Source organism: Girardinichthys multiradiatus, chromosome 4 (assembly GCF_021462225.1).
Source record: "Girardinichthys multiradiatus isolate DD_20200921_A chromosome 4, DD_fGirMul_XY1, whole genome shotgun sequence".
NCBI lineage: Eukaryota > Metazoa > Chordata > Actinopteri > Cyprinodontiformes > Goodeidae > Girardinichthys > Girardinichthys multiradiatus.
The window spans coordinates 2,093,792-2,120,839 of record NC_061797.1 but is presented as its reverse complement, the minus strand read 5'-3'; the positions used below and the strand labels follow the sequence as shown (position 1 = coordinate 2,120,839).

At 41.9% G+C, this 27,048-nt stretch overlaps 1 protein-coding gene across 3 annotated transcripts in view; it reads left to right on the top strand.

The window, feature by feature from the left end:
* arnt2 (aryl-hydrocarbon receptor nuclear translocator 2) overlaps positions 1-27,048 on the top strand; it is a 132,915-nt gene that overhangs the window by 91,427 nt on the left and 14,440 nt on the right. For all 3 annotated transcript variants that reach the window (XM_047363256.1, XM_047363257.1, XM_047363258.1), the window contains 6 exons: positions 8,603-8,677; positions 18,031-18,182; positions 21,764-21,836; positions 25,840-25,963; positions 26,078-26,180; positions 26,315-26,453. In XM_047363256.1, the coding sequence (XP_047219212.1) occupies positions 8,603-8,677; positions 18,031-18,182; positions 21,764-21,836; positions 25,840-25,963; positions 26,078-26,180; positions 26,315-26,453 (666 nt within the window). The remainder of the gene's footprint in view (positions 1-8,602; positions 8,678-18,030; positions 18,183-21,763; positions 21,837-25,839; positions 25,964-26,077; positions 26,181-26,314; positions 26,454-27,048) is intronic.

The following is a 27,048-nucleotide window of genomic DNA, read 5'->3' as shown; positions in this document are numbered from 1 at the left end:
TGGACCATCATTTATTTTTCAACAGGACAATGACCCCAAACTCACCTCCAGGCTGTATACGGGCTATTTGACCAAGAAGGAGAGTGATGGTGTGCTGTGCCAGATGACCTGGCCTCCACAATCACCAGACCTGAACCCAATCGAGATGGTTTGGGGTGAACTGAACTGCAGAGTGAAGGCAAAAGGGCCAACAAGTGCTAAGCATCTCTGGGAACTCCTTCAAGACTGTTGGAAAACCATTTCAGGTGACTACCTCTTGAAGCTCATCAACAGAATGCCAAGAGTGTGTGGAGCAGTAATCAAAGCAAAAGGTGGCTACTTTGAAGAACCTAGAATATAAGACATATTATCAGTTGTTTCACACTTTTTTGTTCAGTATATAATTCCACATGTGTTAATTCATAGTTTTGATGCCTTCAGTGTGAGCTACAATATTCATAGTCATGAAAATAAAGACAACTCTTTGAATGAGAAGATGTGTCCAAACTTTTGGTCTGTACTGTAGTTCCTCCAGCGTGTCCTGGGCCATCCCCTGAGCCTCTTCCCGGTGGGACTTGCCTGGAACATCTCTCGAGGAAGCCGTCCAGGAGGCATCTGGTATAGATGCCCGAACCACCTCAACTGGCTCCTCTCGATGTGGAGGAGCAATGGCTCTACACAGAGCCCCTCCCAGATGGCCGAGCTCCTCACCCTATCTTTTCGGCTCAGCTCTCTCTTTTCTACAACGGAGTGCCCCCATTACTGCGGAAGCTGCACCGATCCGTCTGTCGATCTCCCGCTCCATGCTTCCCTCACTCGTGAACGAGACCCCGAGATACTTGAACTCCTCCACTTGAGGCAGGAACTGCGCTCCAACCTGAAGAGGACAAGCCACCCTTTTTTGGTCGAGAACCATGGCCTCGGACTTGGAGGAGCTGATCTTCATCCCAGCCGCTTCACACTGGGCTGCGAACCGCACCAGCACATGCTGTAAGGTCTTGGCTAGAGGGGGCCAGCAGGACCACGTCATCTGCAAAAAGAAGAGACGAAATCCACTGGTCCCCAAACCAGACCCCCTCCGGCCCGTGGCTACACATACAAATCCAACATGCACCAGGAACAGGTCCGACTTAGTGCTGGCAATGCGGACCAAACTCCTGCTCCACTTGTACAGAGACTGGATGGCCCCTAAAGGTCCCCCGATTCCATACTCCTGGAGCACCCCTACAGGGCATCACGAGGCACACAGTTTAATGCTTTCTCTAGGTCCACAAAACACATGTGGACCGGTTGGGCAAACTCCCATGAACCCTCGGGTACCCCATAGAGGGTATAGAGCTGGTCCAGTGTTGCACGGTCAGAACGAAAACCACACTGCTCCTCCTGAAGCCGAGGTTCGACTATCGGCCGGACTCTCCTCTCCAATACCCTGGCGTAGGCCTTACCAGGGAGGCTGAGGAGTGTGATCCCCCTGTAGTTGGAACACACCCTCCGGTCACCCTTCTTATGAAGGGGGACCACCACCCCAGTCTGCCAGTCCAGAGCCACTGTCCCCAATCGCCACTCAATGTAAGAGGTGTGTCAACCATGACAGCTTCACAACATCCAGAGACTTGATGTACTTAGGGCGGATCTCATCCACCCCCGAAGCCCTGCCACCATAGAGCTTTTTAACGCCCAGCCCCCAGCCGCTGTTTCCATCAGGGAATGCATGATGGTAGGATTGAGGAGATCCTCAAAGTACTCCTTCCACTGTTCAATCATGTCCCCAGTCGTGTTCAGCAGCCTCCGACCCCCACTGTAAACAGTATTGTTGAAGCACTGCTTCCCCCTCCTGAGGTGTTGGACGGTTTGCCAGAATCGCTTCGAGGCCGATCGGTAGTCCTTCTCCATGGCCTCATCGATCTCCTCCCAGGCCTGAGCTTTTGCCTCTGCCACATTCCGGGCCGCGGCACGCTTGGCCTCACGATACCTGTCAGCCGCCTCAGGAGTCCCACAAGCCAACCACATCTGATAGGACTCCTTGTTCAGCTTGACAGCGTCCCTTACTGCCGGTGTCCACCACCGTTTCTAAGGTCAGCAGCATCGACAATAGATGCAGAGAACATGGTCCACTCGGACTCTATGTCTCCAACATCCCCCGGAATCTGGTCAAAGCTCTCCCAGGTGTGGGAGTTGAATACATCCCTGGCCAAGGGCTCTGCCAGACGTTCCCAGCAGACCATCACTATGTGCTTGGGCCTGCCAAGTCTGTCCGGCTTTCTCCTCCTCCAGCAGATCCAACTCATCACCAGGTGGTGATCAGTGGACAGCTCAGCCCCTCTCTTCACCCGAGTGTCCAAAACATGTGGCCGGCGGTTTGATCACACGACCGCAAAGTCGATCATGGACCTCTTACCTAGGGTGTCCTGGTGCCAAGTGCACTGATGGACACCCTTATGCTTGAACATGGTAATCATTATAGACAATCCGTGACTAGCACACAAGTCCAATAACAAAACACCACTCGGATTCAGATCGGGGAGGCCATTCCTCCCGATCACGCCTCTGCAGGTGTCAATGTCGTTTCCCACGCGGGCATTGAAGTCCCCCAGCAGAATAATGGAGTCCCTGGGAGGGGCACTATCCAGCACCCAAGACAGGGATGCCAAGAAGACTGGGTACTCTGCACTAACGCTCAGCCCGTAGGCCGAAACGACAATCAGAGACCTGTCCCCAAGATAAAGGCGCAGGGATGCGATCCTCTCATCCACTGTGGTAAACCCCAACACGAGACAGGTCACCTGGGGGGCAACAAGCAAACCCACCCAAGCTTAGGCTCCTTCCCCCCCAGCTAGGTGACATTCCACGTCCCTAGAGCCAGCCTAAGCATCCGGGGATTGGGCCGCCGAGGTCTCCACCTTCGTCCGCTGCCCAATCCTCTTTGCAGCAGTCCATCACGGTTCCACCTGCAGGTGGTGGGCCCATTGGGGGATGGCCTTGCGTCTCTCGTTCGGGCTTGGCCGGGCCGGGTCCCGCGAGGAGCAAACTAGCCACCAGACGCTCTCCAACAAGTCCCGACCCCAGCGCTGGCTCCAGGGTGGGACCCCGGCTCCACCATACTAGGCAACGTCAGGTGCCTCGATTTACTAGTCCTCATGAAGGTGCCTTGAACCGCTCTTTGTCTGACCCGTCACCTAGAGCCTTTTGCCATGGGAGACCCTACCAGGGGCAATTAAGCCCCTGACATCATTCAAGCACTCAAACCAGCGGGGAATAATGAAAACTAGAGAGCTTATAAACTGAGGGAAGTGGAGTGTGGACCAATGAGACAAGGAAGCAGGTAGTCAGAGGAAGCATGTAACATGTGTGGACCAGGCTGCAGGGAACTGAGGGAAGGAGTTACTATAGCAACGGGAGCTAAGAATTGCAGAGACAGGAGGGAAAACTAAACTAGAAACAACTCTAGGGGAAACAAACACTAAACTAATTGGGAGGAACAGGGAAAAGAAACCTAAACATAAGCTAACATAAATAGTAACTCTAGAAAGAACTATATCTAAGGACATGTAAACAAGCACAACAAGCAAATATTAACTAAACAAAAGGAAACTACTAATCAAAGGAACAGGTAAAACCTTTAACGGCACAGTTAACAAAAACAAAGAACAAAATGGCAGATCCAGACAATAGGCCGAGTTGAAAATTAAGTGGACTATAATGCCTTCCACAATAAATTTTTAAGAACAAATTTTCAACAGCTAAAATAAAACCCCATCCCAGACACTGCAGAGGAGAACGTTTGTGAAAAACAGAGTAGTAAAAGCAAGTTATATAACATGAATCCTTGAAAAACCTTTACACACATTACCTGATACTTGATGTAGTCTACCAGTTACATCCAATAAAATTAAGACATTTCTTCTAGCTGGTGCTAATCACTGCCTAGTTGAATGTGCCACCATGATCCTGTGCTGAAAGAAGGCAACCAAACCAACAAAAGAGATCAGATTATAATGCAGGAACTTATGATCACAGAGTCAAAACAAATATGTCAGACGAGTAACTCAGATCCTATTATGTTCGTTTTTTCATGTTTTAACATCAGAACAGTTCAGAGAAGAAGATGCAAGTGAAGGCACAAGTTGGCTGATCCCCACAGGTTCTCAGACTGCACCCTTAGATGCTGTCATAATTTGCATATTTCCTTGCAGTGGAGCAATTTACCTTATGGATTGAACCACTTACATCATAATCTTCTGTTAATCAGCGGTTGCTCTTGCTAGCCTCAAACTGGTAAAACTCCAGCTCCTCCAGTCTTTGGCCTCTTTCACTGTACGCTGTACTCTGTAGGACTTCTACTTTTTCAGTTTTATATTGCGGCTCCTAAATCCCCCTTTTTACACAATTGTTTGTCGCATCATGAACAAATCAGGTTACAGAGAGTCCTGGCTGGCTACCTGCGTAAGCTCAATGCAGATGAGCTAAGCCAAAGCATGTCCTGAGCAATATCGTTGAGTCCTGCAGCATAACTTTAGATTGAGCACACCAACAGTGTAGTTTCCTTGTTGGCTGAGCGTACTGCATCAGCCTTTTGTTATACAGCACTGCTTTGTATCCTTTACTTGATTGTGGTCAAGCTAGTGTTGCCTCTTGTTGAACAGCGTCAAGGGTTTTCTGTTAAAAGTCACTTTGTTCATCATGATATTCAAGATGGCGCTGACGATGGCAGCCTCGGAGATTCGCTCTCTCTTTCTTTGTGTATTTTGTGTGTTTTTATGTTTTTGAAGCCACGGTACTGTGGTCTCAGGGCACAATTCCGTGGTCTCATTCAGCAGAGAGGAACTTCTCAACATCAGAGAGTCCTCTCTTGGGATTATTTTCTCCATCATTCACCGATTTGAGCTTCACTGAGCTTCTGACGAGTTGAGCCGTGGCACTCCATGGGATACTGCGGTGAACGTGTTGGAGGGGAAAGCGCGCTGGCGTGCTGGTAAAGCTCCACCAAAGAGGACTTTGCACACCACTGCCTTCAATCCATCTGGCAAATGTCTGCTCTCTAAGTAACAAGATAGACGAGCTGCTTCTTCTCACCAGTAAAAACATGGACCTCCACGTATCAGCGGTTCTCTGCTTTACCGAGACATGGCTGAGTGAAAACATCCCGGACCGCGCTCTGCTGTTGCCGGGCTTCCAGCTGTTCAGAGCGGATCCCAGCGAGGAGCTATCGGGGAAGAGTCGAGGAGGCAGAATCTGCTTTTATATAAACAAAGGTTGGTGCAGAGACATAAAAGTGCCGGGGAAAACATGTAGTCCTGATCTGGAGTCATTTTCCATAAACTGTAAACCGTTTTATTCACCGAGACTTTTCCTCGTTTATAATAATTGGCTCATATTTTCCACCGCATGGCTGCACTTCTGCTGCTGATAAACATCTCGCTGAGCTGATTACAGACGTGGAGAAAAAATACACGGACTCTTTGATCATAATACAGGGAAATTTTAACAGTGCAAACCTCTCCAATGAACTCCCCAAATACAGACAGCATATGTCCCACCACAGACAAAAACACAACTTTAAAGGACTCATATCATGCTGTTACCAAGGCTGCTCTGGGACTTTCGGATCATTGTCTCATCCACCTCATCCCAACCTACAGGCAGATATTAAGAGCTTCCAAACCCACTGTTAGAGTTAAAATGCTGATAATTACAGATCAGTGCAAAATAAGACACAAGATGGACCAAGTATATTTGACTTGCAAGGGTGAGAGCCAGTCCTCTGCTAAACAGTGCACCAGCCTTTTATTTACAACTCACATTCTTACAAGTACAAAGCGGGCATTAGTTTAGCCAATTCTTACAGAGATTTCAACATAAAAAGTAGTCATTCCCATATATGGTATGAGCATGTCATGCCCAGAGAGTGATCCACTCCAGACCGCATTCCTTAACTCTCCACTCCCTTTTACACACTTAAAAACAATCACAGGAATCATCTTTAACTAGAGTAGAACTTAAAACATAAACCTTGTTCAAACTAAACAATGATAACTTTTATAAATTTGTCCAACACCCTCAGTTCACAATGTTAAGAAGTGGACTGAGGAATCACAGCAGATGCTACAGGCCTGTTTTGAATGCACAGACTGGACTGTCTTTGAAACTTCAGCCACTGACTTAAACCAACTAACTGATGTGGTGACATCATACATCAGGTTCTGTGAGGACATGTGTGTGCAGGCCAAGACATTCTGCACCTTTGGGAATAACAAGCCATGGTTTACTCCACATCTCAGGAACCTGCGCAGGGATAAAGAAGAAGCTCACAGCAGTGGAGATTGGGCGCGGTACAGGCAGGCCAGGAAGAAACTAACAAAGGAGCTCAAAGCAGCCAAGAGAAGTTACAGTGAGAAGCTTAAGAACAGCCTTTCTACTGGTGATGCTTCGGCTGTATGGACCGGTCTGAGAAACCTGACTGCCTATAGGAGCACCCCCCACCCATCCTGAACAGAATCCTCGCCTGGCTAACCGTCGGAATGGCTTCTACTGTAGATATGACATGAAGCCATTCACACCTCAAACTATCTCCTCCACATCCCATTTAGGAACAAATTCGACCCATAAAGCAACCAACACCCTACTTTCAGATCCTCTGTCTGCACTAAAGATCTCCGAGGAAGATGCAAATAGGGTCTTTCAGAGCATGAAAACAAAGAAATCTGGAGGACCTGATAATGTCTCCGCATCATGCCTGAAAGCTTGTTCAAATCAACTTGCTCCGATCTTCACCCGGATCTTCAACAAGTCACTGGAGACATGTTAGGTCCCCTCCTGCTTCAAACGATCCACCATCATCCCAGTGCCCAGGAAACCCACCATCCTAGGATTAAATGACTACAGGCCTGACGTCTGTGGTCATGAAATCCTTTTGAGCGGCTGGTGTTGAAGCACCTGAAAGACATCACAGGCCCCATGCTGGACCCCCTGCAGTTTGCTTACTGAGCAAACAGGTCGGCAGATGAAGCTGTCAACTTATGTCTACACTTCATCCTGCAACACCTGAACCGTCCAGGGACGTATGCCAAGATCCTGTTTGTAGACTTCAGCTCGGCCTTCAACACCATCATACCAGACATCCTCCACCAGAAGCTCACCCAGCTCAACGTCCCAGCCTCCACTTGCCAGTGGATCAACAGCTTCCTGACGGACCGACAGCAACAGGTGGAGCATCTTCTCCCGCACCAGATCAATAAGTACTGGCGCCCTCCAGGGATGTGTTGTATCCCAACTCCTCTTCTCCCTGTACACAAATGACTGTACCTCATCGGACTTGTCCGAGAAACTCCTTAAGTTTGCAGATGACACCACTGTCATTGGTCTGATCCAGGACGGTGATGAGTCTGCATACAGACAGGAGATGGATCGGCTGGTGCACTGGTGTTGTCAGAACTACCTTGAACTCAACCCACTCAAGACTGTGGAAATGGTGGTGGACCTTTGGAGAACACTACCCCATACACCCCCCTCACCATCCTCAACAACACCGTGTCAGCTGTAGACCACTTCAGGTTCCTAGGAACCACCATCTCTGAGGACCTGAGATGGTCCTCACACATAGACACTGTTCAAAAAAAGGCCCAGCAGAGACTGTACTTCCTGAAGCAACTCAAGAAGTACAACCTTCCACAGGAGCTGCTGGTCATTTTCTACACTGTCATCATTCAGTCTGTCCATCTCAGTGTGGTTTGGCTCATCCACAAAACAGGACAGGTCCAGACTGCAACGAATAATCAGGTCTGCAGAGAGAATCATCAGGACTGACCTTCCCTCCATCCAGGACTTATACAGGTTTAGGGTCAGGAAAAGAGCTGCTAAAATCTCTGCAGACCCCACACACCCTGCACAAAAACTGTTCAGAGTTTTACCCTCAGGCCGTCGCTACAGAGTACTGTTTACTAAAACCAGCCGCCACAGAGACAGTTTCTTCCCCCAGGCTGTTTCTCTGATGAACATTTAATAGACTACCAAACAACCTCATACTGAAGTCGCAAATCCACCTTTGTATATGTGTATATTGTATATATGTTTTTAAGGACATAAAGATATATGCAGAATATATCTTATAACGCAAAAAACAAAGAAGAAACCCAGAGAGCAAAGTGTGCCGGAGTCAAATTCCTTGTTTGTTTGAATGTACGAACTTGGCAGTAAAGCTGATTCTGATTCTGATGTAATGCAGCCAAAGCTGTACCTGAGTCTTCCTGGGGTGGAATATAGATGGATGTAGCGATGTACAGTGTTAGCTCGCGTCGCTCCAGTGACTAAACCTTTGCGAGTAAATTGCTGGACATGAGTCTTCAGTCTGAGTTTTACCTTGCATTGTTTATTGGCGTGTCTCTTTGTTTGATGCCTTAAAGGATCATTGCTGCTGTGGTTGTTGCCAGAACACGTTTTCAGGACAGCAACGATCAGTCAAGCAACCTTTAAAAACTGGGGAGTAAGCTGGTGCTTTGCTCAAAAACATGACTCAGTGAAAACAGAAGAGTAAGAAGAGCGATGAAAAAAATAAAGCAACAGAGTTTGTGCAATCCTTTTTGCATGATAAATTGCAGTTAACCTATTTGTTGTCCTATCTCTTTAGGACCTGCTGGGAAAGGATATTCTGGAGTTCTGCCATCCTGAGGACCAGAGTCATCTCAGAGAAAGTTTCCAACAGGTAGGAAATCACTCCCTTTTTATCAATAAATGGCTTTGTGCACCTGTTAATGTTTATTTATAGTCAAACAAAAAAATTATCTCCCAACACATCCCTTAAGAAGACAGAGTATGGGTAAGGCCTGTTTAAGGCCTGTTGGTAAGGTGTTCCAGATCAATAGGATTTTAGATCATCTGGTTAAAAACATCTGTAAAAGCGTGGCTTCATGGGATCCTTTACTATGAAGAAGGAAATAAACACTGCAGTTACAATATAGTTTGAATGTACCAAGGGTAACTGAAAAATACAGCCATATGCTTTTACAGTAGTTGTGAAATTGACTAATATGGCCTGGAATTATAAAACAAAACAGATGCAGAAGTAAATTAAGAAGGTAAGTGTTTTCTCCTGAATCTCAAGTTGTAATACTCCCATTTGCCACTGATGGGGGCCATCATGAAAATGAAACCGAAAAGCTATTTGTTCTCCTAACTGTTGTTGGCTTAGAATTTTAGAAAAGTAGAAAATTAGAAATACCTTGTGAACTATGTCACATTCATTAAAAGTTAATTTCTGAGAACATGGATATTTAAAACGTTTGAAAGCAAGAAATCTTTGAAAGGCAATTTTAGGTTTTGTATAATAAATGCATCTTGCTGCTCACTGCTAAATTATGGAATGAGTGTTAATCACTGCACCCTGGCAGGCTTTAAATGTTGCACTCAGACTCCGAGTGCAACATTAGTGGTGCTGTAGATTTGTTAGATAACCCTGTTTGTAAAATGTCATTTATTATATAGATGTTCTCAGTTGAATAGTGTCATTTCTTCGCTAAGTTATGTCACACTACGGTCAGTCAGTCATTTTCTACCACTTATTCCATAGTGGGTCGCGGGGAGCTGGTGTCTATCTCCAGCAGTCTGTGGGCGAGAGGCAACTCCTGAAGCCTTTCTTCACACTCAACAATCCCATAACCATCAAGACATTTACACTTCTCTGAGGATGATATAATCAAACCCCCAATCATGTATTGTACCTGCATCCCTGCCGAGTCCTCCAGACCCACAGCTTAAGCTAACTGGGGTGAATGTTGTTGGTGCAGCACTATGGGTTACTTACCTTTAGCCGGACCCACAAAGTTAGACAAACTAAAATTAGTTTTATGAGTCCGATCATTTAACAGAACATTCTTTGCATATGAGGAAAAAAAACCAGCACAATGTTTAAAAATTTAAAACATGACAAATTAATTCAAAACTGGTTAAAGTTTTGCCTTATGATTTATTACAAGCCCTCAGATCACAGGTGATTAGATGGGCTCCTGTATTGGGAAAAAATTATTTAATTAATTATATTTTTTGTGTAATTGCAGATGAAATCATCACAGGTGAAAACCACCTGTCTGCAATGGAAAAGTCCAGTTGCAATAGCAGTTGCACCCAATGGCCACCAGATGGGGGTTGAGTGCATTTATTGACTGGGAGAATATTAGGCCCCATTCACACTGCAGGCAAATGTGGCCCAAATCTGATTTTTTTGGGGGTCAAGTGACCAGGTCAGACTTTTGAGATCAAGTGTGAATGCTCATATCTGGCCCACATCTGACTTTTTCAAGTCACAATTGCTACATTAATATGTAATCCGGAATCCGACTCATATCTGAACTTTTGGAATGTGACTCCAATGGGAATGATTAAGGCACATTAGATATGACTTTGATGTCATTTTCCGTTGCACTTATCACAATTTTGCGCCGCCCAGCAGGAAACAGTAGCAGTTTAGCAATGCAGATGGGGGGCTAGAATAGTACTGCAAAGTGGAGAGACATTAGGGCTCATTAATAAACAGAGATAAAACTTTATTCAAGCCTAACTGAAAGGCTTATAGGAACCATCTGGGTGTGGGACATAGTTTGTATTGTAAAATGTGTATAAGACCGTTCAAACAGAGGACTTTAAAATGCTATCAAGGTTATAGAGCATGTGATGATCTGCCAGCGCCTGCTGCAGTCCAATACACTGGATTGCATCGAGTCTTCTGTGGAGTTGAGAGGAGAGGCGCTGACAATATAACTCCAAGTAAATCAAACTTCTGTGAAATCAAACTGTCCACTTAGGAAGCAACACTGATTGACAATCAATTTCACATGCTGTTGTGTAAATAGAATAGACAACATGGGGAAATCTTTGGCGATTAGCAAGACACACTCAATAAAGGAGTGGTTCTGCAGGTGGGGACCACAAACCACTTCTCAGTACCTATGCTTTCTGGCTGATATTTTGGTCACTTTTGAATGTTGGTGGTGCTTTCACACTCGTGGTTGCATGCGACGGACTCTACAACCCACACAAGTGGCTCAGGTAGTGTAGCTCATCCAAGATGGCACATCAATGCGAGCTGTGGCAAGAAGGTTTGCTGTGTCTGTCAGCGTAGTGTCCAGAGCCGGAAGGCGCTACCAGGAGACAGGCCAGTACACCAGGAGACATGGCGGAGGCCGTAGGAGGGCAACAACCCAGCAGCAGGACCACTACCTCCGCCTTTGTGCAAGGAGGAACAGGAGGACCACTGCCAGAGCCCTGCAAAATGGCCTCCAGCTTGCCACAAATGTGCATGTGTCTGCACAAACGGTTAGAAACCGACTCCATGAGGACGGTATGAGGTCCCGACGTCCACAAATAGGGGTTGTGCTCGCATCCCAACACCATGCGGGATGCTTGGCATTTGCCAGAGAATACCAGGATTGGCAAATTCGCCACTGGCACCCTGTGCTCTTTGCAGATGAAAGCAGGTTCACACTGAGCACATGTGACAGATGTGACAGAGTCTGGAGACACCATGGAGAGCGATCTGCTGCCTGCAACATGCTTCAGCATGACCGGTTTGGCAGTGGGTCAGCAATGGTGTGGGGTGGCATTTCTTTGGAGGGCCGCATGGCACTCAATGTGCTCGCCAGAGGTAGCCTGACTGCCATTAGGTACCGAGATGAGATCCTCAGACCCCTTGTGAGACCATATGCTGGAGCGGTTGGCCCTGGGTTCCTCTTCATGCAGGACAGTGCTAGACCTCCTGTGGCTGGAGTGTGTCAGCAGTTCCTGCAAGATGAAGACATTGAAGCTATGGACTGGCTCGCCCGTTCCCAATACCTGAATCCGATTGAGCACATCTGGGACATCATGTCTCGCTCCATCCACCAACATCACCATAGACTGTCCAGGAGTTGGTAGATACTTAAGTCCAGGTCTGGGAGGAGATCCCTCAGGAGACCATCCGCCGTCTCATCAAGAGCATGCCCAGGCGTTGTAGGGAGGTCATACAGGCATGTGGAGGCCACACACAATACTGAGCCTCGTTTTGACTTGTTGTAAGGACATTACATCAAAGTTGGATTAGCCTGTAGTGTGTTTTTCCACTATACGTTTGTGCGTGACTCCAAATCCAGGCCTCCATTGGTGAATACATTTGATTTCCATTGATGATTTTTGTGTGATTTTGTTGTCAGCACATTCAACTTTGTACAGAAGAAAGTATTTAATGAGAATATTTCATTCATTCAGATCTATGATGTGTTATTGGAGTGTTCCCTTTATTTTTTTTTAGCAGTGTATATGATTAAAGTTCCCCTGAACATGATAAAGTTCTGAATAAACTCTGTTTCTGTCAAGTTGTTAACTTTCTTTCCCAGCCATTGCTGGCTGTATCTACACATCCAAATGGTTTGTTGTGCTAAATTGGCAGTCAGATCTCCCTAAAACGGCAAAATAAAGATTTTTGTTCTTCTTTTATTCGCATGTTTCCCACACAGCACCCGCTGACAATAAATTGCTTTTGTTGTGCACTTAAACCATAACACCTAATTCTCCGTGTTTACTGTTGTGCTGTGGTTGACGACGCACTTATTGTTCTTATGCGCATGCGAGTCAGTTTGGAGCCACAACATTTTCAAAGTAATGTGAACAACCACAAAAAAAAAATCTGATTTCTTAAAATATTGGATTTTAGCATTAAGTGTGAACGTAGCCTTAGTTACAGCTTTAGTTACACTTAGTGGACACCAGAGGTAAAAGTGCCTTTTGCTGCTGTGGGAATTCAGATGCTATGGTTCCCTTAACTGATTGCCCTGCAGTGAGCTGGTTACAGGCGCTAAGAGTTTAGTTATGTTCAGCTGTGTATGTTAAATATTAAACCATAAACTCCACCAAACAGACACATGCAATCCAGCATACACCCAAAAATACTTCTGTGCAGTATAATTGATCAATTCCTAGTCAAAGAGATAGCCTGTGAATTACAAGCACTTGTGGCAAAAGCTCAAAGTATCAAAATAGAGTCGTAAGTTTTAGGGATGCCACGATTGTGTTACTTTGTATAAACAGTGATATTTGTTGTTAAAAGCTCACCCATGGATGCCAGTTATCTGAAGAAATTATGATTTGATGATGAATATATATAAAACATTTAAATCATGATTAATTGGCTGGTTAAAACCACAGTAAAAATCAGCAACATTTAATAAACATTGCATAGGAGAGCTCACAGTTCAACACCTCGAGTCAGCACTCAAACACAGTACAGCATCAGCATTCAATAAAAACCTTGCATGCAACATACAGTTAAACACATTGAATTAAACAGTGGTGATCCTAGATCACCTTACTTCTAACCTACTTTATCCTGCCCAGACTATGAGAAAAGTAACAAAAGAAATAAATTTACTTGGGGCCCGAGATGGTGAAGTAGGGGTTAAGAGCATTCACGAGTCCATGAGCAACTTAAAATGATCAACTTTTCCACCGGCAAAAGGGTAAAAAATATGATGAGCCGTTGGCAATCAACTGGAACTAAACAAGGAGGTAGACACGTCTCCTTGGAAAATCTCTGTTTTATTTTTGAACACCTAGGTAGCAACACTAAGTCTTCGATCAGAATGTAAATCGTCTGGGTTTTCCTCTCCCAGCAAGATCTCCATCTTTGTCCAGCTTCCTCCAGTGAGGAATGATAGAGTTAAAAGTTGACCGCGAGCTTCTGATCCTTCACGCAGTTGCCTCTGTTGCGTGCTTAGACAGAAAGGCAAAGGTGGTAAGTTTGTGAAGGTATATATCACCTCGGGCGGTGACATCACAGCTGCAATGCCTGCTGGCCGGTGTAGTTACAGTTGTTTTACTTGACAAAAACTAAAACAACTTAAAAAAATGGCGATGATTCAACAATTTGGAAGGTCAGTTGTTGAAATGTTTGAACTGACAAAAAAGCAAGAAAGAGCTGCCAGTAGATGAGCAGAAAACCCTCAAAAAAACAGAATCAGAGCCAGGGACTTGAAACACACACAAGTCCCAGGGACCTGAAAGCTCATCAAGCCAATAAAGAATGCTGGCTGTGTTCTAGGAACTCCTCTGGACCCTCTGGAGATCACTGTGCACAGAAGGATTCTTCATAAAATTGAGAACATTATGGAGAACCCTGAGCATCCTCTTCATGAGACTGTCCTGTACAACAACAGTGTCTTCAGAGGCTTCTTCAGATCTGTTGTAAGACAGACCTCCACAGGAGGTTCTTGCTGCCCAAAGCCATAATCATCTAATGTACAACAGCTCTTTGAAGACACCGTATAATATGAGCTACAACGTTTATTTCCTTGTGGGATTAATAAAGCATTTTAAAATATGAATTGAACTGAACATTGCCTCATTCCATTCAGTATGCCAAATTAGCTTTATAAGTGAATATTAGCTAAAACGCTAATATTAGCTACAATGCTAACCTTAGCATATGGGCTATCACCAGCATTTAGACCAACATTATATTATTCCAACAAGTATTTTAACAGTGGTGTATGAGCTAAGATTAGCTAAAAAGTTAAAGCTAGCTAAAATGGTAACAGTAACATGTTGGCTAACTCTACTATGTAGGCAAACATTAACTCAGTCCATTTAGTATGTTAATTTAGCGTTATCTGTAAATATTAACTAAAATTCTATTATTAGCTAGAATGCTAACCTTAACATATAGGCTATCACTATCATGTCGACTAACATTAACTCGACCCATATATAATGGTTACAACAGTCTATATGCAAAAGTCTATGAAATTGCCCCTTAAGATTAATCACTGTTGTTCATGTGTAGCTGTTTAACTACCTAAAACAAAATAGCCACCATTTGGTTGTCTCCTATGAGGTATGGTCTCATCCTCATAGGTCACAAAGTAATGAATGGAACTGATTAACTAACTTCCATTTAATTTTCAGTAACATATTAGAAGTGTGTGTGTGTTTCTGGCCTGTCATTTTAACACGGTGGAGCATGATACCGAAGTACTCCCCGTAACTCAGAAAGCATGGGGGCTATTGACGTCATTGTTGGACAGTTTTTACCTTAACATGCTCTCCAAATATGATGTCTAACTCTGAACCTATGAGGGCTATCAATTCATGCACTGTAGGTATCAGGTGTCAGAGCAATTATGGAAATTATCATATAGGTACAAAAATCTGTCTAGGAGGTGTGACGATGTAAAAGAGTCAATCATTTTAAACATTTTTAATCAAAGGTTGTCTGTGTGAAGGAAGCTACTTAATGACAAAACGGTAATTGGTATCAAACGTATTCTTGCACCGTAGGTATCCGCAGGCTTTGGGGAACAATCATGGAGATTTTTATGTATCAACACTAATCTTTCTAGAAGATGTTTTGATGTTAAAAAGTCATACTTTCACAAATCCAATAAATTTCATAAATTTTTTTCCAAGATACTGCTGTTAGTGTAGAATAATGTATTCCAGGTTTGAAAAGACTAAGTACTGTAGTTTTTGAGTTGGAGCATATTAAATATTTTATTTTTATTTGGGGCTACAAGCTCATACAACAGAAGAAATGCACAATTAACCAGGTGTCACCTTATGAGAGACAGGGAATACTAGAGACAGGGACAGATTGGAGCAGCTTTCCATTGTTATGTGTTCTCAATCATAGGAATGAAATACATCTCTATTGCTTCACTACCTGATTCATGCTTGAGAGAACTTGGGGAAATACTAGCCTCTTTCACAAAATGTTTCTGACTAGGTTTGCAATGTCAACGTAATCGGCTACGCTGAATATTATAAAAATAACCTACAATTACTGCTCTGAGTGGGTTGGTCTTTCAGCAAATGGCATGTTTTAGAGTCTGTATAGTTTGAGAAATTTTGATTATATTCTCTGATATACTGAGGAGATAAAGATAAGACTTTTGCCGTGGATCTAGTACAGTTGAGATGAAGTAGATGAGGCTTTTCTCCGCATCAGTGAGGCGCTTCTTGGCAGCTTAAGCTAAGGTCGACATCATTGTTTTAATACCATGATCTATATCAGTTTTTTTGTTTAGGGTTCTCAGAAGGACGGTCACAGCAGGGATGACATCTGACGCCAATACATCAAAGAGGCTTGCTTTTCATGTTAGTTCTTCAAACTGAGCTAGGAAAGCAATAGTTGATCATTGGGATTATCTGGACCGCGAGCACCAACAATTTATATGAGCAGTCCCAGTCTGGTTTTCACTCCACACATAGCACTGAAACAGCCCTTATTAAAATCACCAATGATGTCCTCTTGGCAGCTGACTTTGATCTCCTCTCCCTCCTCATCCTCCTGAATCTGAGTGCGTCGTGTAACAGATCTCACACTCCATCCTCCTCCACAGTCTCTCTTCTATTGGTATCACAGATACTCGCCTCTCCTGTTCATTCAACTGAAAACTTTCTGTTCCCACAACTCTTGTTTCACTTTTGGCGTACCCATGGCTCTGTCCTGGAGCCGCTTCTTTTTATTATTTATCTCCTTCGCCTCACTTTCATCTTCCACCACTTCAATATCAGTTCCACTGCTATTCCGATGACACAGAGATCTGTCTCTACTGCAAACCATACGCCACAGTACGTTCTTCCCATCTCTCCTCTTGCCTCTCTGTTGTCAACTCCTGTTTCACAACAAACTTTCTTAAACTTAACTCAGATAAAACTGAAATTCTCTTCCTTTGTACCAATTCCACTCTCTCTATTCAATTCAATTCAGTTTATTTATATAGCGCCAATTAATATCACATGTCATCTCAAGGCACTTCACACAGTCAGGTACATCCATTCCAATTAATCCTAACCATTGAACAGTGCAGTCAGATTCAGTTATTTATTCAAATTGGATAAAACGTTTTTCTATCTAAGGAAACCCAGCAGATTGCTTTGAGTCAGAGACTTGTAGCAGACACTCCTCCTGGATGAGCATGTAGAGACAGTGGACAGTCACTGGTGTTGACTTTGAAGCAATCCCTCATACTGAGCATGCATGTAGTGACAGTTGAAGAGGAAAAACTCGTTTTTAACTGGAAACCTCCAGCAGAACCAGGCTCAGTGTGAGCGGCCATCTGCCACAACCATGACAATTATGACCTTTGACTATGCCTCAATCTCCCCCTCCCTTTAGGTAAAGAGTCTGGGTGTCATCTTCAACAGCACTCTCTCTTCTCAATCCCATATTAACAATATTATTCAGTCTGCTTATTTCCACCGTCGCTCCTTCATTTGGTAAGGTATTCCAAGGGCCTTCTTCTGCTCAGTGACTGGCAGTAATATGTAGAATGAGCTATTTCAGTGGGTCTGCACATCTGTGGACTTCTTTTCCAACTTCTTCAGAGTTTGCTGCAAAGTTGGTTGTTGCTGTTTCCCGCTGTTATTAGTAAACTGCTTGAACACAACGTTGTTCTGGTTTTAGATGTTTTATCAATTTAATTGTGTAGAAAGTGCTAGATTTTGTTCCTCCTCTTGAGAACTTTGCTACACATAAGTGGCAAGTCGGGCTTAATTTTGTACTTGTAAATAGCTCCACAGCGCTGAAATAACTAGCTTCTCTACACTTCGGCTGCTTCTACTACTTCTTCTTTTTTGAGTTTATTTTTCTCGCTCTCACGTTAAGTGGTTTGTCCAGCTACCAAACGTCTTCTTTTTCTTCTCTTTTATGTCGGCTTGCATTCATTTTATGGTGTATCACCGCCACTTGCTGATGCTTCTATCACACTGGTATTGTGTCCTGTAGTATCTGAGCACATTTATGAATAAAAGTACGAGTATAGATAAATGTGCTCAGAGACTACAGGACTACGTGGTATCAGACATATAACCGATACTGGTATTAGCATCGGTGCATCCCTAAAAAACCCAAAACAAATATGACACATTCTCATTGCCAGTCTGTTTGTAGAAAATGCCAAAAAATAGTGAGTGAATGAAAACACAGTTGTCCAAACAACCAAAGACTTCTCAGAGTCCAAATGCTCTGATTTTTATTCAACATATTAAACTATACTGTACACCTTTTGTTCAGTTGCATCTGTTATTCTGCAGGTGGTGAAACTGAAGGGACAGGTGCTGTCTGTGATGTATCGTCTCCGATTGAAAAACAGGGAGTGGATGCTCATCAGAACCAGTAGTTTCACCTTCCAGAACCCATATTCTGATGAAATAGAGTACATAATCTGCACCAATACCAACGTCAAGTAAGTTATTATACATTCTGTTCTTTATAGTAATATCTTAACCCAGTATGCAGATTATAAACTATGCAATGCCACAGGTACAGAAATATAGTTTGTCTCAAACATATTATCAACTATAATTAATAATTATATGTTGAAATATGAAATCCAGCTGTTGAAGTTACTTACTTCATTCTGTCATCAGTTAATCTGACCAAGTTGTTTAGGATAGTACAGACTCTTACTACACCCTTACGCAGCACTGGTGTCTTTACAAGGATAAATCAGAAGATAAAGGTAAGGTCCGTTATTCAAAAAATACAAATTTCTATATCAAGGACATGTACTGTTAATTATGTTAATCCTGCATAAAAACAATTGGTCAATTTATAGTTTTTCATTCTTTTATAATTTAGGCAATTTTGCATATGTTCAATTGTATTACGGACTTAAAACAAATGAGTAGAAAAAATATTAGAGAATCACTGTTCCCTTTGTCTTTCAGTTCACGTGCCAAATCCAACCACTGGACTTTCTAGAAATTATGCACATGGGGGTGCCTACTGCCCCTTAACTGGATAATTAGGCAATTCATTGTAAAGCTTTGACTCCAAGCCCAACAAACACACATGTTGCTCTTAAAAAACAAACAAAAACATAACAATTATCTAATAGGCTACTTCAGGAAACTGATTAGATTAAGTTGTGTAATTGAATTGCTAAACAGCATACTATAATTACATTTAATCTTTTTTTTAAATGTTGATATTTATTGATACTCTCATGAAACAAACAGTAGAAAAACAATAGAAGCAACAATCCCAAAAGAAAGTTTACATTTTCAGGTTTGCAAACATCGTCAATTAGGAGTTTAACGTTGTCATAATAAATCACAATTCTTATCATGATAAAAGAAAAAATATGAACTGCCCATCCCTTCTGGAAATACAGTTAAGTAATAGAACTCATTCTGGATGCAAGTAACAGATAACCCTATTTTTGAAGTACTTGTTCCTGCCCTGATCTCAAGCCACCCTGGGCAGCATGCCATGTTTCTCTATCAAAAACTGCCACTGATAAGGACTGCAATCATGAAATGACTCCAAATTTATTGTATCTAGGTTTTGCATACCGTGTCTGCAAACACAATCCATGTTTGGACTTTCAAAAGCCCATATTTATGCTATTTTTGAGTCACTGGGACCACAGCATTTCATGCTGAGTTTAACAGTTTTCTCTACTACTTTGTACGTGCAAATAATATGCTGGATGGTCAATGGTTAATTCAAAGGAGAAGAAAATGAAAACAATTCTGAGGGATTTCTCAGTGTAGTTTTTTTTGTTTTTGTATGTTTTTGCCATACCTGAACACATTAAATCTCTTCAAAGTCTCTTGATATTTTATGTAAAATAAAACCTAGGAAGAAATGTTTCAAAGTACTGTACTTCAACAATTTTAGAAAAAATAAAGTTAATTTACTTTTTGTAGATTTTAATCCTTGTATAACTGAAAAATGTAACTAGTACTTCTTTCAAAAATGATTCAATCACTAATATAAAAAATATTACTATACATTTGATATTGTTTTTGTCCTTATTTTACATATATAGGTGCATCTCCAAAAAATTCTGTATTTTTTGTCATTAATTTCAGAAAGTGAAACCAAATATAGATTAATTAAACACAGAGTCAGATATATTTTCTGAAAAGTATGTTCATTTCTTTGCTCTCAATACTTGGTTGCTGCTTCTTTTGCATGAAATTACTATATCATTGTGACATGAAGGTGATCAGCCTGTAGTTCTGCTGGGATGTCATGGAAGTCCAGGTTGCTTTGATAGTAGCCTTCAGGTCAGGGCAGTTTGCTGGCCAATCAAGAACAGTTACCCCAATGTACCAAGTCCTGCTGGAAACTGAAATCACCCTAAAGCTTGTTAGCAGAAGGAAGCATGCAGTGCTCTAAATTTTCCCAGTAGACTGTGGACTTCATAAAACACAGTGGACAAACACCAGCAGATGACATGGCACTCCAAATTATCATGGACTTTGAGCAACGTGGATTCTGTCCCTTTTGCCTCTTCCTCCCATCTTCCCTGATTTCCAAATGAAATGCAAACTTTATTTTTATCTGAAAACAGGACTTTCGACCACTGAGCAATAGTCCAGTTCTTTTTCTCCTTAGCCATGTTAAGATGCTTCTGATATGGTCTCTGGTTCAGGATAGGATCTGTCTGGTCGTAGTGGCTCTTTATTGAGCCTCAGCCTCAGTGCACTCCTTGTGAAGCTCCTCCAAATTCTTGAATGGATTTTGCTTGACAATCCTCTCAAGGCTGTAATTGTGCCTGTTGCTGGTGCACCTTTCCTACCATACTTTTTCCTTTCTCAACGTTCTATGAATATGCTTGGATGAAGCTCTCTCTGAACAACCGGCTCCTTTAGCAAAGCCTTATTGTGACGTACAGGTGGCTCACAAGTCAGCAGTCTTACCCATGTTACAATGTTATGTAATATAACCATTAAATAACATTTATTATTATTATTAGATTAAATAACAGTATTTCTTTTTTTATATTGATGTTAGGTAATACTCTATAATATTGGATTCTCATTATGTGTAAACAAAATTACAAATAAATAAATAAAGGCTTGAAATCATTCACTCTGTGTAATGAGTTTCACCTTCTGAATGAGTGAAAAATATTTAACTTTTTCATGATATTATATATATATATTTTTTATCAGATATGATTAATGAAATCAAAGTCGTGTGTTTAATTTGACCGGTTTAATTTAATCTTCATATCCCTGAGAAGGCTTTTTGTTGTCATGTTGTGATGTATCAATTGACTTACTTAACAGATGTGAAAGAGGTCTCAGCCTGCACCCCATCCAACCCTCAGCTGTAATAAAATAATAGAGCTCAGCTTTGTTCAGGATTTTTTGGAAGTAATTCTCAGCTTGACTTTCTGCAAGAATGTCTGGTGTTATGAGTTATGACAATTTTGAATTGAAGTTAATTGTTTTTAACTTTTATATTATGTCACAGATACTTAGTTGGTTTTAAACCCTCAAAATCAAAAATTCATAAGAAATGTGAATACATTTCCCAAACAAATGAGTGAATTTGGACAAATATGAGGAAAGATAAAGAGCTCTTAAACATTCCTTTATGATTCTTCCATATTGCCAGTAGCTATTAGCCAGATGCAGGAATTGCTCAGTATGTACAGTATATTGCATTTTGTGAAGCTGTTTCCAACATGATGTTGTTTTAGCTAACAGTGTGATTTAGTATACTGTTATTATATCGGATGTAATAACATGTTAAATTAATTTGTACATTAATGTGGATTCTGAGAAAATCTTAATCCTAACTGCAGTTAGGATTAACAGCAAGTTATTTCCTGTGAATTATCTGATACTATAATCTTGTATAACAGAGTTACCTTTTAGTTTATCAAGGTATGACCTGTCATTTATTACAGCAACACATACAAGACCAAACTAAGACTTTATGAGTGTTAGATTTCACTTAAAAAATTTCACATATGATTGATTTGTTGTGTGAGAAGCTGACGTTGTGTATCTTGGTGTTTTTCAGGCAGCTGCAACAGCAGCAGGCAGAGTTAGAGGTTCATCAGAGAGATGGTCTTACAGCCTATGATCTGTCCCAGGTAATCCCCTTTTTTAAAACTATTTTATGAATCTGAACTTTTTGTTGGCTCACAAAGATTATTCACATCGAGTTTGGAGCCAATCAGATGCATGCATCACACGTGTGATTTACAGCCAATCATATGGAAACGGCAAAATATAAAAATGCGCCATACCCACAAGCTTTGAAAAGCTTTTAATAACTTTTGAGCCCCATTGAGTTAAGAGGAAATGGAGTTGTTTTTAGGTCTATAATTCAAAAGCTGTAGGAGGAGTTTGGTCACATATGGATGCTAAAAACTGCAAAAATGGGGTCAAAATAGCAGATTCAATCCAAAATTGTCAACTTCCTGTGGTGTTTGGACAATAGCCAGAGGAGACTTTTTTGTAAGTCTTGAGAGAATACATATGTGTAGCGAATTCCTTAATTCTCGGTCAAAGCATGGGGCTGGGTATCTTTTAGGGGGCTGCACTAAAATCAATCATAATAAATTTGGTGCAAATCAGATGATATATGTGGAAATTAGAGCCAAACCTATAGCCACAGCATGACGTGGCACTTCGCCACGACGCCAAGGCCACAACCTCCACAGTACAGTCTCTGTGTTCCAAACAAAGTTAGACCAAATTGACATCTGTCTTTTGACATAATTTTGCGTTGATTAGGCCAAGAGGATCAGAGTGAACTTTCCAAGTGAAAGAAGTGGCTTCCTGTTCTCAAGGGGTGGGTCTGTAATGATGTCAACACATGACCACATAGGATTTTCAGGTACCCTAAGGGAATCAATCATACCAAGTCTGGTCTAATTCAGCCTTTTTCTGTGAAAATTGTAGCTGTTTTTTAATTTTTGGCGAGTAGTTAAAGTACTGGTCTTGCCACGCCCCCTAAACATGTTCAAAAACGGAGAATTTTGATGACTTTGAATCCCCCATGCCTTAAGGACATAGGGACCAAATTTGAAGTTGATAGCTCAAAAGCCCTAAGAGTTTTTCAGGATCGATATGTATGAAACGTCAAAAATGACCCTTTGACCCAAAATGGCTGACTTCCTGTTGGTTTTAGGGCACACCTTTTTTATGATTTGAAGGGATCTACTTCTGTGTCAAGCTTGTGCTGCTTGAGCCTAAAAATGCTCGTGCCTTATTTGCCACGGTTGACAGGTTTATAAACCCTGCTGTGTCTGTAGCATACAAACTCCTCTGTACCCAGGCCTTCAATTCATTTACTGAGATTAGAAAGGTAGTCTGTACATAAAAACCAAGTCCCGTACAAATCTTGTGCCGAATCAGAACAAATCTGGCCAAAATGACACAGTTCAACCAAATTATCTACAAAAGCTTAGAAGAAATTATACATCAACTAAGCGACTCATGTTGCTGTCTCCATATGTTACCTTTAGCTTTTTTAAAGCATGTTTTGTCTGTCATTGCATCTGATTAGATTCAAATAATAAAAGTGTCCCTTTTGTTTTTCCCAGAGGCCTTAAAAACAGCAGCCATTGTTGGAAATAAAACATTATTTAGACAAGTTGCTACAACAGAATTACAGGCCCATCTGAAATCTCCCATTTACCATTAAGGTTATTGAAAAAGCTGTGCTTCAACAGTAAAACACCTTAACAATGGCCAGCCACTTTGACTGGATCCAGTCAGCCTTCCGTGCTCACCAGAGTACCGAAACTGATCTTTTCAAGTTGTCCAATGATACCCACATAAATGTAGACTGGATAAACTATGGTGTTGGTATCATTGGACCTAAGTAAAGCATTCAACATTGTTGATCATGGTATATTACTTGAGCACCTGGAAAACTGGGTTGGTCTTTCTGGTAAAGCACCTGTATGGTTTGAGTCTTACTTGAAGGACAGGGACTTTTTTGTTAGTCACATGCAGGGTTCCATAAGGCTCCATCTCGGGGCTCCTCTTATTCAATATCTAAATGCTCCACGTAGCTCAGTATATAAAAAACAACAAGGTACGTTACCATAACTACACAGATGACACACAGCTCTATATTACAATGTATTATTTTTCTGTTTTCTTTTTTCTGTTTTATTCATGTAAAGCTCTTTTAATCATCGTGTTACTGAAATATACTAATTAAATAAACTTGTGTTGCCTACTCATTGCTCACATTTGCTTTCGAAATGGGAAATTGCTAGCTAAATAGTCTGTGAGTCTCCCAACTGTTTCATCTACATTGTTAGATAGCAGGTGTGGCTGTACTGTGGACTGGGGCATGGTTCTTTCCTGGGAAGCTGCCTCCTCTGTCCAGGCTGGGTTTAGAATCTCATCTTCTCTCTTGCAGAAATTAGGCAGAGCACAGCAAGTGATGACAATAAACAGTCTGAAAGTGTAGTGGAAGTCACACCATCTTGACTTCAATCTGCCAAATGCAATTTCAACTACTCTTCTGGCAGCATTCACGTGAATGTTGAAGGGGTGAAGACAGTGGTGTCAGCCATTCCTGCAGGGGGTATGCTGGGTCACCAAGCAGGAAGTAGTTGCCAAGTGTCCCACTGATGTCCCAAACATGCTATGAAATAACAAACAACACAAAAACAACAGTTTTTTTAATTTAAAACTATAAAATAGCTAGCTGTTTTTGTGTCAGAGCACCAGTTTTTGGGGAATGAATGTGGGCAGCTTTGAGGTTTTGTTTTACTTAATGTTTCTTTGTATTTGTGTTCTTGAAAATATTAACTGATGAGTTCAATGTCCTACATACATTTGGACGGAGGTTAGCCCTCTTGAATAGCTTTGATTCCAATAACCATGTTATGTCACAGATCCCAGTAACCATAGCATTATGGGCACTTCCAGGGATCATGCAGCTAGCAGTCAAGGAGCTAAGTGAAAGAATACCAACAAGCCATTTAAATATATAACTAAAAGCAATTCAGTATTACTCACAATATTGCTGTATTACACAAAATGAATTGTTATGGGCCATTTTATGCACAATAGTTCATCTGACAAAACTGGACTCAGATACTCCCAAACAAGCTTGGGCAAATTTTAGGCAGAGAAACAGGACAAACTAACAACACTTACCAGCACTTGTCATCAATGACACTCTTAAGCTCATAGGGTGCCCCTCCTTTTCTGTTCACAAAGTATCTGTAGCCATCACTGGGTGCAAGTACATGGATGTGGGCATTATCTATACCTCCTATTATTAAAAAGATATTGAATTTGACCTCAAATCATTTGGCTATGGCACCTGTTTTCTTTTGGCTTTAGAGTCAAATGAACCGCTCAATTAGGACCATAACAATGCCTTTACAGAACATTACTAGGACACCAAACTGATTCAAGATTAGTCTGTTTTCTCCGTAGCTGCCAAGCTACAAAGCATTTGTCACTCGCCTTCTCAGAGACACACCGGGACAGACTGTAAACGGTAAATGAGGGCTGATCTTGTATAGCGCTTTATCAAGTCCCCAGAGACCCCACAGCGCTTTACACTACAATCATTTACCCATTCATACACACATTCACACACTGACAGTGGTGAGCTACAATCTAGCCACAGCTGCCCTGGGGCACAATGACAGAAGTGAGGCTGCCATACACAGGCACCACAGCCACAGTCACAGCCGCCCCCCTGTAGAGACTGTGGTCTCATTGGGACTAAATGCTAAATGCTCTCTGAGACATCCTGAAATTGTCTCTCCTGTAAATTCTTTAAGCACCACTCTCTCCAACCAGTCTTTACTCTGAACACAAATTCCGCAAGCCTGTTTTTTCAGATTATGAGTAGTAAAAAAGTATTTTTAAATTAAATTGATTGAAATAGTAGGACAGTACAGAGTGGTGTGTGACCATGTAATTCAATTCGGGTTTTTTTATATAGTGCCAAAACGTTGTCTCAAGGCACTTCACAAAAGTCAGGTACATACATTCCAATTAATCCTAACCATTGAACAGTGCAGTCAGATTCAGTTATTTATTCAAAATGTACACATAGTGAGCTCTGTTATTGTTTGATGAAATACTCATAGCTTGTAACTGTTTCCTTAGGTACCTGTGCCAGGAGTCAGTAGTGGAGTTCATGATACAGGAAAGACCATAAATAAGACAGAGACTCTGTTCTCCCAGGAGAGAGACCCACGCTTTGCTGAGATGTACACCAGCATATCTGGCTGTATGACACACACACACAAACACACACACACACATACACACACACACAAGATTGTCTGCATAAACTGTTTTGATGTTGTCTTTGTGTAACTGTGGCTTTTTTTATTTTTTTAAGCGGGAGACAAGAAGATGATAGTTCCCTCCTCTACAGCTGGAGGACAGCCACTCTACACCCAGAGCTCTCCCTTCCAGCAGGGCCACTCTGGCAAAAGCTTCAGGTGGATTTTAGTGATTTCAGTTAGTGCATGTGTTCCATTCTGGTATGCTACACCTGTAACTTACTAAGAGTAAAGTAAAAGCTGACAGGGCTTTGTAATTATCTTTTTGTCTGTTTTTGTGTTTTCATTCACAGTTCATCTGTAATCCATGTCCCCGGTGTGAATGACATCCAGTCCTCAGGCTCATCCAGTCAGAATTTAGCTCAAATTTCTAGACAACTTAACCCAGGCCAGGTAGCATGGTCAGGCAACCGACCCCCATTCACTGGACAGGTAATGCAAATACTGTTAAAGGGGTGGAGGGCCAATGGCAACTTTCTAGTTGTTGGAAATTTGAAGGAAAAAACCAACCTAAAGCTTCAGACTTTCTCGTGGCCAGGAGGCTGACTAAGAATCTTTCCAGAAATATAACTTCATTTTAACATCACAGTTTGTAGCGTTTGTGCCTCATACAGATGGCTTTGTGAGGTCAACCCATGAATGTCCTGAAAAACAATTGGCTCCTCAGTCACTCTCATCTAAAGAGAGGAAGTGTTTTGGATAGAATTTCAGTCCTCTACTCAATTTAATGGTGCACAAACATCCCAGAAAGCTACAGACCCATTCAATAACTTAGAAAACCATTGAAACACTCATTTATTTCAGTAACTCCATCACTAAGATAAACACATTATATAGATTTATTCCACACAAACTGATGTCTTTAAGCCTTTATTTCTGTTAATTATGATGATTTTCTGGGCTCAACATTTAATATTAGAATATTAAATCAGACAAATAAAAAACACAACAACACAAAAATGAGGGCTTCATAAAAATTATGTTTATTCCTGCCTAAAGGTGTCTATTTTCAAAAGGTACTCTTAAT